This window comes from Solanum pennellii, chromosome 10, assembly GCF_001406875.1.
Source record: "Solanum pennellii chromosome 10, SPENNV200".
NCBI lineage: Eukaryota > Viridiplantae > Streptophyta > Magnoliopsida > Solanales > Solanaceae > Solanum > Solanum pennellii.
Window position 1 is genome coordinate 51,092,508 of NC_028646.1, and position 13,786 is coordinate 51,106,293.

General features: G+C 35.8%; 2 protein-coding genes across 2 annotated transcripts; both read left to right on the plus strand.

The window, feature by feature from the left end:
• Positions 1 to 2,306: 2,306 nt before the first annotated feature.
• On the plus strand, positions 2,307 to 3,146 carry LOC107001340. The gene has a single exon (XM_015199424.1). It carries the CDS (start codon positions 2,307 to 2,309, stop codon positions 3,144 to 3,146), a length of 840 nt encoding a protein of 279 aa, XP_015054910.1.
• A 351-nt stretch (positions 3,147 to 3,497) lies between these two features.
• Positions 3,498 to 5,791, plus strand: LOC107001341. Its single transcript, XM_015199425.1, has 4 exons — positions 3,498 to 3,819; positions 3,956 to 4,820; positions 4,913 to 5,253; positions 5,604 to 5,791. The coding sequence occupies exons 1-4, from the start codon at positions 3,498 to 3,500 to the stop codon at positions 5,789 to 5,791; spliced, it is 1,716 nt and encodes a 571-aa protein (XP_015054911.1).
• Positions 5,792 to 13,786: the final 7,995 nt, after the last annotated feature.

Consider the following 13,786-nt stretch of genomic DNA (forward strand, 5'->3'; position numbering starts at 1 on the left):
AACAACAACAACAACAACAACAATACACTGCACCATTTTAGGTCTACGACAACACTAAATCTTGACAACGCTTATGAAGTGTTGCCTAAAATACATTTGGGAACACTTTTAAAGTGTAGCAAATGATTTTGACTTTTAGCTACATTAATTTTAGCAACACTTCTAAAGTGTACTCTTTAATGGGATAAACTACACTTTATAAGTGTTGTTAAAATATGATATAATTGGCAACACCTGTTTACATATATGACCACACTTCTAAAATGTCCTATTTTTATAATTGAAAAAACAACACTTTATAAGTGTTGACATAAAAATTTTCACTAAAACATTTAATTTTTTGACTCTCCCTCCAATTATTTTCAAGTCTCCCTCCAATTTTTACTGGCCAAAAAAACATTAACAGATCATAAAACATTTATCTTTTTACTCTTTACTCTTTTACTTGACATTCCTCCTTCAGCTTTCCTCTTTCACTTTTCTGATTTTGTGAAGGAACTGAAGAACCAACTGAAGGAGCTGTAGAACCAACTGAAGGAGCTGAAGAACAAAAGTGAAGAAAGTTGAAGAACAACGTGAAGAGTAGAAGTCGACCCAGAACAGAGATGAAGAGGTGAAGAGCTGAAGAGCTCAAGCCGTTTTCTCCAATAACGATTTCTTCAATAGTAAGTACGATTCTATTTTTCAATACGTTAGCTGAAGTGTTTGATTTTTTGTTTGTGTTTAGAAAGAATGAATGCTTTTGGGTTATTGGAAAGATGATGAATTGAAGCTACACTTTTCTCTCAAGTTTCTCACTTAAGATCACGGTTTCAAACAGGTTTAGTTTGAGAAGGTTTTATCAAGTAATAAATGTTATTCATAATGTCTAAATTTTATCTTTAGGGTTTTAATATCTTGTATTTTTATATGATTTTTGGGAGTATGAATTGTATTTTGGCTTCATCAGCTTCAATATTTTCGTGTTGCCTATGCTTTGTGTTTCTGCATATACTAGATTTCCTTGGATTCCTATACAAAATCCGTAAGAGTTCTCTCCTGGGTTGACTTTGCTAGAGCCATTCGTTCTCTCTAAGGTTGCCTTGGGGTGGTAACAGGGGATCTATGATCTTGATTCACTTTTCAACAATTCCAATTGATTGCACTCACAGAAAGGGTGGTAGGAGAGGAAGAATGTTGTAAGCTTGCTTCTCTTGTCAAGAAGGAGATGCAATTTCTTGTTGAGATCGCTGCAGGTGTTAGTCAACAAAAATCACCAACACTCAATGATAAAAGTCTCAAGATAACCTAAAAATATTACAGATTCTAATTAATAATCCAGCGTCTAACAATGCGGAGTCTAACCTAAAAAACGAGGTTTTTCGACGGATCGTCGTGGCCACGACAGACCTTCATGGACTTCGTTGTCCCACACTTCTGCTCTCTTCATTACCCTCGACGGCAAGTATGAAGGATCGTCACAGACACGACGGTCCGTCGAGGGTCTTCGTTCCAAAACACTTAAAATCTTGGAATATGGGTACTGGGATTACTTCTCTGAACTTCATGACAAACCTGCAGGACGGACCGTCATAGACTCGATGGACCGTCGTGGACTCCGTAACCCCACACTTAGACATCCCCATCTTCCTTCAGCAACTGCACTACGCTGCCACCTACGGACCGTCACAAGCATGACGGTCCGTCGAGGGTCTTCGTTCCAAAACATTTAATCTCTTGCAATATGGGTACTGGGATTACTTCTTTGAACTTCATGACAAACCTGCAAGACAGACCGTCACACACTCGACGGACCGTCGTGGTCTCTGTAACCCCGCACTTAGACTTCCCCATCTTCCTTCAGCAGCTGCACTACGCTGCCACCTACGGACCGTCACAAGCTCCGTAACCCCACACTTAGTCAGACTTCCCCATCTTCCTTCAGCAACTGCACTACGCTGCCACCTACGAACCGTCACAAGTACGACGGACCGTCACAAGCTCTGTAGGTAGTCTCTTCTGCATTTCTTCGCTCAAAATCTCCGCATTTTCAATGGACAGATTTATGTATATCCTATTAATTGTACTTATTTTTTCATTTATAGTATCATCAACATTGAAAAACATTTGTGGAGGATTAAAGGTTTGATTTGACATAGCGAAAGCCTCATGACTAGGTAAGAAACTTTTATCATCTCATAACACATGATTCTGATAGATTACTCATGACTTTTAAAACTTATTTGTTAACTGGTTAATGATTATTGCTGAAAGACTAAATATTGATATATTCCTCTAGGAGTTCACATATCCCATCCAAGGATTGGATGAATTTAGCAAGGTATAGCAAAGAGTATATTGATGGCATTGAATCATTTCTAGATTTTGCTTACTCTTATGGAGATCCTCATGGAGAGAAAATTCAGTGTCCATGTGCGAAATGTTGTAATATTCTTTGGAACCGAAGGAATGTAGTGTATGATCATCTAATATGCCATGGATTCGTTAAAGGCTACACTAGATGGATCAATCACTGGGAATGGGATACCAAGTTGAATGTTGATGATGATATGGATTACTCGTGTGATGATATTGATGGGTTGTTGAATGATCAATTTAGAGATTTTGCACAGGCTGGAGGTGTTTATGATGGTCCAAATGAAGATGCCAAGAAATTCTATAGCTTACTTGAAAAGGCAAACCAAGAATTATATTCTGGTTGTATAGGTTTCTCTAAATTATCATTCACACTTCACTTATATTTGTTGAAGTGTTTACATGGATGGAGCAATGAATCATTCACTTCTCTTCTAGGGTTATTAAAAGAGGCGATGCCCGAGTTGAACATTCCTCAGTCTTACAATAAAACCAAGTCTATGGTTAAGAATCTTGGTCTGGATTATGATATAATTGATGCATGTCCAAATGATTGCATCTTGTTCAGGAATGGTCATAAGGATGAAGAATTTTGTCATACTTCTGTAGCTTCACGATATATTCAAGCTCCTAAAGTTTATAGTGCGCTTGAGTCTTCAAAAAAACAACATCGAGTTTCTGCAAAGTCTTTGAGACACTTTTCATTAATTCCTAGACTCAAAAGGCTATTTATGTGCTCAAAGATGGCAGATTCATTGAGGTGGCATGGAGTGGAACGTTCTAAAGATTGAAAGTTAAGGCATCCTGCTGATGGTCTAGCATGCAAAGACTTTGATAGGGTGCATCCAGATTTCGCACAACATTGTCGCAATGTGAGACTTGGCTTGTCAAGTGATGGATTCAATCCATTTCGAACCATGAGTATATCACATAGCACATGGCCAGTTATGTTGATGATTTATAATCTGCCGCCTTGGATGTGCATGAAATCTGAATATTCCATACTTTCTTTACTTATACCTGGACCACGATCACCTGTAAATGACATTGATATTTACTTACAACCATTTATAGACGAGTTAAAATTATTATAAGATTCTGGGGTTGAAACATATGATGCTTCCAGAACTGAAACTTTTCAAATGCGGGCAGCTCTTATATGGACAATCGGTGATTTTCCTGCATATGCTATGTTATCTGGTTGGAGTATAAAAGGAAAGTTTGCTTGGCCTTGTTGTAACTATGGCACTAATTCTCGCTATCTTAAACATAGTCGGAAAATGTGCTATATGGATCTTCGTGTTTTTCTACCGATGGATCATCCATGGATATCAAACAAAAGATCATTCAATGGAAAAACTGAATTTAGGCCTCCTCCTGCTCCTTTAAAGGGAATTGATGTTCTTAATAGCTTACGTGATTTTGAAAATGTGTTTGGGAAGAAGAAAAAGAAATCAAATGATGGCCCATGGAAAAAAAGGTCAATTTTTTTTTGAGTTACCTTACTGGCAGCACAACTTGTTACGTCACAACATTGATGTAATGCACATAGAGAAGAACATAGTTGATAGCATACTTGGAACTATTTTGGATATTTCAGGAAAAACAAAGGATCATGCAAAAGCACGGTATGATTTGAAAGATATGGGAATCAGGAAGAACCTTCATCCACAAGATACAGAAGATAGTAAGAGAACAAAGTTTACAAAGGCGTGCTTCTCAATGACAAATGGAGAGATATCCATCTTTTGTGGAGTTTTAAAGACAGCCAAGCTTCCTGATGATAGTGCCTCCAATATATCTAGGTGTGTGCACTTGGATGAAAGAAAGGTGTCTAATTATAAAACCCATGATGCTCATTTCATGTTACATTACTTGCTTCCAATACCAATTAAAAGCATTCTTCCTGATCATGTGGCTATTCCTTTGATTCGTCTAAGTTCCCTCTTCCATCGTTTGTGCCAAAAAGTAATCACATTGGAGGAACTGGATTGCTTAGAAGTAGAGATCATAGAAACAGTAAATCAGTTGGAGCGAATTTTTCCTCCTTCATTTTTTGATATCATGATTCATTTGCCAATTCATTTGGTGAATGAAGTGAGATTAGGCGGCCCAGTGCAAAATCGATGGTTGTATTCCACTGAAAGAGAAATGGGTACATTCAAATCATATATTCGCAATAGGCGTTTTCCAGAAGGTTGCATAGCAGAGACACGAGTGGGAATAGATTGCATGAATTTATTCTCAAAATATCTGCATCGGGGTGTGCATACCAGATTTAATAGGAGAGCGCAAAACAGTGATGAATGTGACCCAAGTGACGCAGAACCTGTGAGTTTGTTTTCTAACAAAGGAGTTCCTTTAGTAGCAAAGAAAACTGATCCAATCATTTTAGATGACAAGTCACTAAGTCAGGCACATGCATACTTATTGGGAAATTGTGACGATGTTCAAGAATATATTAGGTACCTTAATTTGAATATACCATTGCTTTTGTATAATTAATTTTTATCTTATTTAATTTATTATTTTAACAAATACAGTAAATGTTTTGTAGAGAGCATGAGCAAGAGGTTAATAATCAGTCACGAAGATCTAAATGGAGCAAAGCCAAGAATCATTGTCAAAACATCTCTCAATGGTTTGAAACTCGTGCTTTACAAGAGAATGTGCCTGATTTGATAAAACAATTGTCTAGAGGACCAAATTCTGTTGCAAAAAGATTTTCTGGGTATCTCATAAATGGATATAGATTCCATGTTCGGCAGAGTGATGCAAGGCGTAAAACACAAAATAGTGGTGTTACACTAATTCCCTCAACCACAAGCTTTTCAAGCTCAAAGGATAAAAATCTGATTGCTGCAGATTTGACTTATTATGGTAGAATAGTTGATATTGGTTAATTAAACTATTACAGCCATTTTAAGGTTGTTTTATTTAAGTGTGATTGGTATGAGGTTGAAAAAGATGTTTATGGCCTTACTTATGTCTACTTCAAGAAGAGATGCTCTAAGGAAGAGCCTTTTGTGCTTGCATCTCAAGTACACCAATGCTTCTATGTGCAAGATCCATATGATCAAGATAAACATTATGTTATGAAGACTGTTCCAAGAGACTTGTTTAACATGGGTGATGAAGTTGAATCTAATCTCCCACAAATTTATGAAAATGAGCCATCTGAACATTCGAAGGGTCCATCTATACCGAAAGATAATGGTGAAGTACTCTTAACAAGGCCTATTTACCAGAAACAGTCATTGATGTGCCTGTGGAGGAATTTGTCAATCAACAACTTGAGGTCGAGTATAAAGTGGAGTTTGAAGATGAGTCTGAAATTGAGTATGAAGATGAGTTTTCAGATGCGTTTGAAGACGAGTCTGAAAATGAGTATGAAGATGAGTCTGATGATGAAGTCGAGTCTGAAGAAGAGTCTTAATAAGACACACCATGAGTTTTATTATTGTTGTGATGATCATATAGTGCTCACTGTGTTTTTGTAATTTAATAGTTTTTTTGGTAAAATACATTAATATATCAAATCTGTGGAATGTAATATGTTGCCTTCTTATCTGATTATTATTCTATTGAGGAACCTATACTTCTAGCTTATTTTTGCTTGATTTGGTTGTTTGTTATTTATATACTTTCTGGTTTCATTTTATTATCAGGCAGTTGGCATTAGAGGCATTCAACTCTGTAGTTTGAAGTTGCTTCTGGTTTGGTCGTTGTCCCGAGTTTGTCGCTCCGAGAGAGGTACAACTCTTTACCTTTTAATAATTTAAGTAAGAAGAAGCTCTCCAGTTTTTAAATGTGGATACAGCCAAGGGCCTCAGTTGAGGGAAGAACCCCACCCAGGATTGGAAACATTGGGCATGCGACGAGAATAGCTAACAAACTTGTTCAACTAGGGAACAATAATAATGGCATACAGTCGCGTCTGCAGTTGTTTGAAGTATCTTGTTTCATATGTTATCAATTTTTTCTGTTTGTTCATGTATTTCTTCCAATTTGAATCCGTCCTGCTACTTCTTTCACTTAAACAATCTTATTATTTTGTAGGTTTACTTACTATTGGGAAACAAATTGAAGAGATTTAAACAAAGCAAAAACAATGAATCAATCAACAATGCTAAAGAAAAAGGGTTTGAATCCAAACAAAGCTCAAAGTCCATTGAAGAATCTGGATGTTGATATGCAATACCGATCAAGTGCTGAATTGGCCAACAAATTCAAGATTAAGAGAGAACAACTTGCAAATGAACGCAATCATAAAGCTAAGAAAGAGCAGGCACCAATATCACATAAAAGAAAGAATTTTGAGGATTTCATTCCACAAAAAGGAAAGAGTAAATTGCTTGAGCACAAATCAGTCATTCAATCGTCTTCAAGGGAAGAGCTTAGAACCTCACGTATGATTGCAGGGAAAGGACAAACTAAACAGAGGTTATTTCAATTGGAAGAGTCCATTCAAGATAATGGAACCAAACTTCCTATGAATAATTCTAGGTTCCATACGTCATTCAATAAAGATGTTACTGCTTCAGCACATGCGACTGGAACAACACTAGGTAATTGAGAGGCACGACATGATATTCTTGATCTACCAAATTGCAAACAGGTAAAGAGGAAGTCGGTCATACCAGCTAGTACTCTTGATCAGTTTCTAAAAGATCAAGGGATACACAAAGATGATGAAACAAAACGTGACAACAACACAACAAGTGATGTCGAATTTATGCATACTCCTATTATTAATGAACATAACAAAGGATTGGATGATCGTGTGGAACAAGAAGAGGAAATTGACACTGATTGTAGTACAAAAGGTATGTTTTAAACCTTGTAAGATTTACAACTCATTATAAAAGAAATATCTTATTTCATGTCTGTTACATCAATCTAGAAATGTCGAAGCCAAAAAAAGTTTTAGGACATACAACATGTAAGGATATTCATGCAAGAAATTTGGAAGAAAGAAAGGAGGTGACATTTGATAAAGGACAAGCGGTGGGACCAACTAATAAGATAGTGTCACAATTAAGCAACTTCATAGGAACAATTGCAAGGAATCCTAGAGTCATCAGCTTGATGTACACTAATTGGCATGTGGTGCCAAATGATACTAAAAAGCGCATGTGGGAATACGTCAATGTAAAAACAACCACTCTTGAGAATTCATATTTTTTTTTACTTACTGAAACTAAATATATTTTATTTTGCATAGTCCAAATTTCTACTTCCAGTAGAAGGAAAGAAGTGGCTGTTGACTGGTCTTCGTGATGCTTGGAGGCGACACAAGCAAAAAATTAAAAAGAATTTTTTTGATAAAAACAGTACCCTTGAGGATATGCTAGCAAAATGTCATGATGGCATTCCACATAATCAATTCCGCCAGTTGATCGAGTATTGGAAACACCCAACTGTTCAAGTAAGGTTAAAATGGTGCATTTCCACTCATTGACTAATTCCGTGTGATATCTATTCTTTTTATACATATCAATTCAATTATCTCTTTGCTTTTAACAATAGGCTATATGCGAGATGAATTCTCAAAACAGGAAAAAACAAAAGTGAAGGCATCGAATGGGACCTATTAATTTTGCTAGAGTACGCGTGGCATTGGTAATACTTAGCTGACATTTCATACAAAATTTGATTTTCATTTTTTTGTACTTTATAAGAACTTACTGATTTTTTAAAATTTCTTTTGATATAATCTGTAGCGTGCAGCCAAAGACAACAACGAAGAACCATCAAAGCCTGAAATATTTATTGCAACTCGTACCAAGACGGGAAAGGAAATCCTGGCTGATACCCAAATTGCAATAGTAAGTTTTTCAAAGAGGATTATTAGTGATCTTTATTCAGACTTAACATTTATATTCTGGGGAGTTTGACTACATTAAATTTTAATCACGTATGGCTTCTTCTTCTTCTTCTTCTTGAGCAAGTTCGAGGAGATATCAATTATTTGTCGACATTGTTTAAGTATTTTTTATGAAAAGTTTTCATAATGTTTAAATGCTTGATCGCTATCATAGGATTGTAAATGAAATAGTACTTACAATTTACTATGGATGCCAATTTTATTCAATAGGCTGAACTTGAAAATCGCCAAAATTCTGGGGAAATAGCTGATGATGCATTTAGGGCAGTGTTTGGAAAGGAGCAGCCTGGTCGAGTTAGGTGCTATGGTAGATCAGTGACAACAAGTTCTTTGAAGAAAGATGAGGAAATTAACAATCTAAAACAAAAGCATGCCGATGAGATCACTTCTCTAAAGGAACAATTGAGAGAAGAAATGCGACATTTATCCACTCAATTGCTGCAAAACAACCCTGGATTGAATTTTCAAGATATACCAGGGTATGTTGGATCTAACCTTGCTTCACGTATTGATGCAAGTAGTGCACAAGATGTAAGAGGCACAAATCTTCCATTTTCTTCGGGGTCATCTCAAGATTCGGTTCTTCAAAAGGTATTTTGTATTTCAAATTTTCTCTATAGTGTCAATATTGTTTTTCTTCTAGTTTAGTTTGTGTTCTTGGTAGTGAAATTCAAAACTTATTTTTACTTGTCTAAGTTTAGTCCACCAATTTATAACTGTTAAGAATGTTTTTGTTTTTGGTTTAAGCATTCGAATAGTTAGTTGAATAACTGTTCTTTTAGTATTGTGGAATTGAGGAGTCTGTGGCTAACACATTATGTTTTATGGAAGATGCCAATGGTGTTCAATTATAAAATGATGACACTATTTACTATCTTTAGCTTACGAATCCAGCTCATTGTAAAGAATATTGTAGCTGGTCTTTAAATGGTCTTTCTGCACCTTTATGAAGCTATTGCTATTTTATTAATATTGGTGTTTGTTAGCTAGGTGGTTGTGGCTGTTAGTATTAATGTGCTGCAGCCTGTGATTAAAATGTCTACATGCTAGACAATTATAATACTATTGTTATTAGTATAGAGTTTAATGGTTTGCAAACCTTTACCTTTGTTGGGTAGAGAAACCATCTAGAGCTTGACCATTAATAGAAGTTCTTGTGGGTAAATTTATTATGTTTGATATATCCTTAATGGTTACTTGTTTGAACTACAGACAAGGCAGAGAAAATTGGAGAGAAAAATCTGCAGGGGATTTTCTTGCAGCCCGGTCCTCTATTTTTTGTTCAATGTCTATTAAATCATTACCTTGTTCAAGATTTTGTTTGTGTATTTTTATAGCATTCCTTCTCTTCTTACTAAACATTTCTCTTGTCTGTATTTTTTGTTTGTGTCTTTTTTGTTCACTTTCTGATGATGAACCTTTCCCTAGAGATTACTTCTCTTGGAATATGGGTACTGGGATTACTTCTCTGAACTTCATGACGAACCTGCAGGATGGACCGTCATAGACTCGACGGACCGTCGTGGACTCCGTAACCCCACACTAAGACTTCCCCATCTTCCTTCAGCAGCTGTACTACGCTGCCACCTACGGACCGTCACAGATACGACGGTCCGTCGAGGGTCTCCGTTCCAAAAAATATAGGTACTAGGATTACTTCTCTGAACTTCATTACGAACCTGCAGGACGGACCGTCACAGTCACGATGGACCGTCGTGGACACCGTAACCCCACAATTAGTTAAACTCCTGGAATATGGGTATTGGGATTACTTCTCTGAACTTCATGACCAACCTTCAGGACGGACCGTCACAGTCACGACGGACCGTCGTGGACTCCGTAACCCCACACTTAGTCAAACTTTCCCATCTTCCTTCAGCAGCTGCACTATGCTGCAGTTCTTTCAAAATATCATGTCATGTTGTTATGTATTGATTTTTGTGGACACTTCTAAACTATGTTATGAACCTTGTTTTCAGTGGTCATCACTGGTTTGTTTGAACTACTTGTGTGTAATTTTTACATTGAAGTTTACAACAGAAGACTGCATAAATTAAACTTTTGAAGTTAAATTTATTAGAGCCAACAACAGAAGACTGCACAAATGTTGTAGTCCTTATAATGTGTAATTTTTACGTTGAAATTGTATTTAGATTTGGATTGGTTGTCTTATAGTGAATTCTCTCTAATTATGCACTTCCACAATTAATTCACAAACTTATAATTTTATTTTAAATGTGCAGGAAAATGCAGGTAATTGAATTTGAATTTTTGTATTGCTGTCATATACGGTTGAATGACACTTTTGGGTTTTTGGAACTTGTTGATATTAGAGATCTTTAAGCAATCACTTTCTATGTTTTGGTTGTACATGAAATATTTCTCGAAGTTTATTTGAAATATTTAGCTTCAATTTAATGATTAATTAGTTCATTTTGTGTTTTAGGTCACTTGTATGTATGTAAATATATTATATATATATTTGTGCAACATGTAGGCTTATAAATGTTGAAGTTACACTTTGTAAGTGTTGCTTTAGGTAGATATAAAGTTACACTTTGTAAGTGTTGCTCTAGATGAGATATAAAGTCAACACTTTATAAGTGTTTCTATAGATGAGATATAAAGTAACAATTTATAAGTGTTGCTATAGCTGACATATAAAGTAACACCTTATAAGTGTTGCAATAGATGAGATATAAAGTTACACTTTATATATGTTGCAATAGATGACCAATAAAAGGCAACACTTTTTAAGTGTGACCAATAAATCTGAAAAGGCAACGCTTTTAAGCATAGTCTAACAAAAAATAGGTGTTGCTAATGCACGTCTTCAAAGCGTGCCCTTATACCTATTTGGCTACGCTTTATAAGTGTTGCCAAAGATGGCAACATTTAAAAAGTGTTGCCTAATGTCAAAGGTTACGCTTCTTTTGGGCAGCCCCTAAAAAGTGTTGCTGAATGTCCAAAAGTATAGCCTTTTCTCAAAGGCCACACTTTTTGCTAGTTTAGGCTACACTTATGTGGTGTTGCTGTAGGCCGAAAATGGTGTAGTGATACCAGCAACAACAACAATAGCAACAACAACAGCAATAATAACAACAACAACAATAACAACACAGCAACAAAAACAACAACAACAGTAGCAACAACAACTACAACAAAAACAACAACATTAACAACAACATTAGCAACAAAAACAACAACAACAACATCAACAATAACAAAAACAACAACCAACCAAAAAAATAATAACAACAAAAACAATAGGAGTAACCAAAATAACAACAAAAACAACAAAAGCAACAACAACAACAACAATAGCAACAAGAACAACAATAACAACAATAAGAACAATAGCATCAAAAGACGATACAAACACCAGCAACAACAACTTTAGCAGCAACAACAACAACAATAGCAGCAACAACAACAGCAGCAACAACATCAACAACATCACCAATAACAACAAAAACAACAACAAAAACACACCAAAAACTACATCAACAACAACAATAATTAAAACAGCTGCAATAACTGCAACAACAACAACAACAAAAATAACACAAATAAAAACATCAGCCGTAGCAACAACAACAACAGCACCAACAACAACAGTAGCAACAAGAATAGCAACAACAGCAACAAAAACAACACCAACAACAACATCAACAACAACAAAAAAAAACCAACAACAATAGCAGCAAAACCAACAATAATAATAGCAGCAGCAACAAAAGCAACAATAGCAACAACAATAAAAGCAACAACAACAATAGAACAACAATAGTATCAACAATCAACAAAACAACAACAACAACAATAACATAAAAAACAAATACAACAAAAACAACAACAGCAACAACCATAAAACTATCAACAACAACAACAACAACCACAACAACAACACCAACAACACCAACAAAAGCAGCAGCAACTACCGCAACAACAATAACAGTAACAACAACAAAAACAATAACAACACCAACAACAACAACAACATCATCAAAAACAACAATAACAACAACAATAACAACAACAGCAACCGCAATAACCGCAAAAACAACAGCAGCAACAACAACAGCAATAACAACAACAATAACAAGAACAAGAACAAGAACAAGAACAAGAACAACAACAACAACAACAACAACAACTACAACAACAGCATTAACAATAACAACAACAACAATAGCAACAGCTTCAACAATAACAAAAATAGCAACAGCAACAACAACAACCACAACACCACTACCACCACCACCAACAACAACAACAATAATAACAGCAGCTATAGTAATAGCAGCAACAACAACAACAACAACAGCAACAACAACAACAACAACAATAGCAACAACAACAACAGCAACATCAATACAAACAACAACAACAACAACAACAACAAGAACAATAATAACATCAACCACCACCACAACACCAATAGCAACAACAACAAACACAACACCAATAGCAACAACAACAATAACAGCAATAACAACAATAAACCAATAGTAACAACAACAACAACAAGAACAACAACAACACCAGCAATAACAACAACAACATCAACAACAACAACAATAACAACAACAACAACAACAAAATTGCATGAACAACAGCAGCAACAATAACGACAACACTAACAACAAAAAATAACAAAAACAAGAGCAACAACAGCACTAACAATAACAGCAATGACGCCAACACAAACAACTAAAACACATTCACCACCACCACCACCAACAACAACAATAGCAACAACAACAATAGGTCTTTCAAATTAAAATGATTATAACTCTTACCATAAAATTAATAGGTCTTTCATGACCCACACACATATAGATAATTGAATTATCTTTCCATACCCACCAATCATTCTAAAATCAGACCTCCGAGTAAAAAGTTATGCCCATTTTAGTAAAGGCCTCTTGAACAGGCCCTCACGACGGACCCAACGACGGGGCATCGAGCCCACGATGGACCGTCAGTCCAGGCCGTCGTGAGGCCCGAAAAGAACTTTCCCAGGGGTCTTTTTGACGTTTCACACTCCGTTTAAACCCTAAGTTACGTCATTTTGACCCCAAATCATCCGATTTTAGTCAGCTTAAGCCTAGAAACATAATTAAAACATATCCAACTCAAATCATTAAATCAAACATAGAAAATTAGAAGCAAGAGAGGAGAAAAAAAGGTCAAGAACCCTAGTTCAAGAACTCCACAAGCTCCAGCTGTTCCAGCCCCAAAACTTAACTATTTTTCCGTGGATTTCATCACCAGGCATGTGGAATTTCACTAGTGGGTTCCTTTCACCCATTCGACACTAGTTTTAAGTCAGATTCTTGATTCTCTTATCATGATTGAACCTAGGGTTTTTAGAACTTTGATATAACTTCATGAATCTATAAAATATATGTTCCAATAAGATTATAATGTTATTATTCAGATTATCGCATGAATTTCTGAACCCTAGCTTTGTATTTCTTTAGTTCATGAATTACACATGCTAGGTCATATATTTCAGACACTTCAGATATACATTCCTCA

Bases quoted from the DNA above. Each gene is read 5' to 3' on its own strand.
- LOC107001340 (XM_015199424.1), top strand. From the start codon at position 2,307: ATGAATTTAGCAAGGTATAGCAAAGAGTATATTGATGGCATTGAATCA.
- LOC107001341 (XM_015199425.1), top strand. From the start codon at position 3,498: ATGCGGGCAGCTCTTATATGGACAATCGGTGATTTTCCTGCATATGCT. The intron at 4,821-4,912 runs GTACCTTAATTT...AATGTTTTGTAG, and splicing joins GATGTTCAAGAATATATTAG to AGAGCATGAGCAAGAGGTTA. The intron at 5,254-5,603 runs GTTAATTAAACT...CCTATTTACCAG, and splicing joins TGGTAGAATAGTTGATATTG to AAACAGTCATTGATGTGCCT.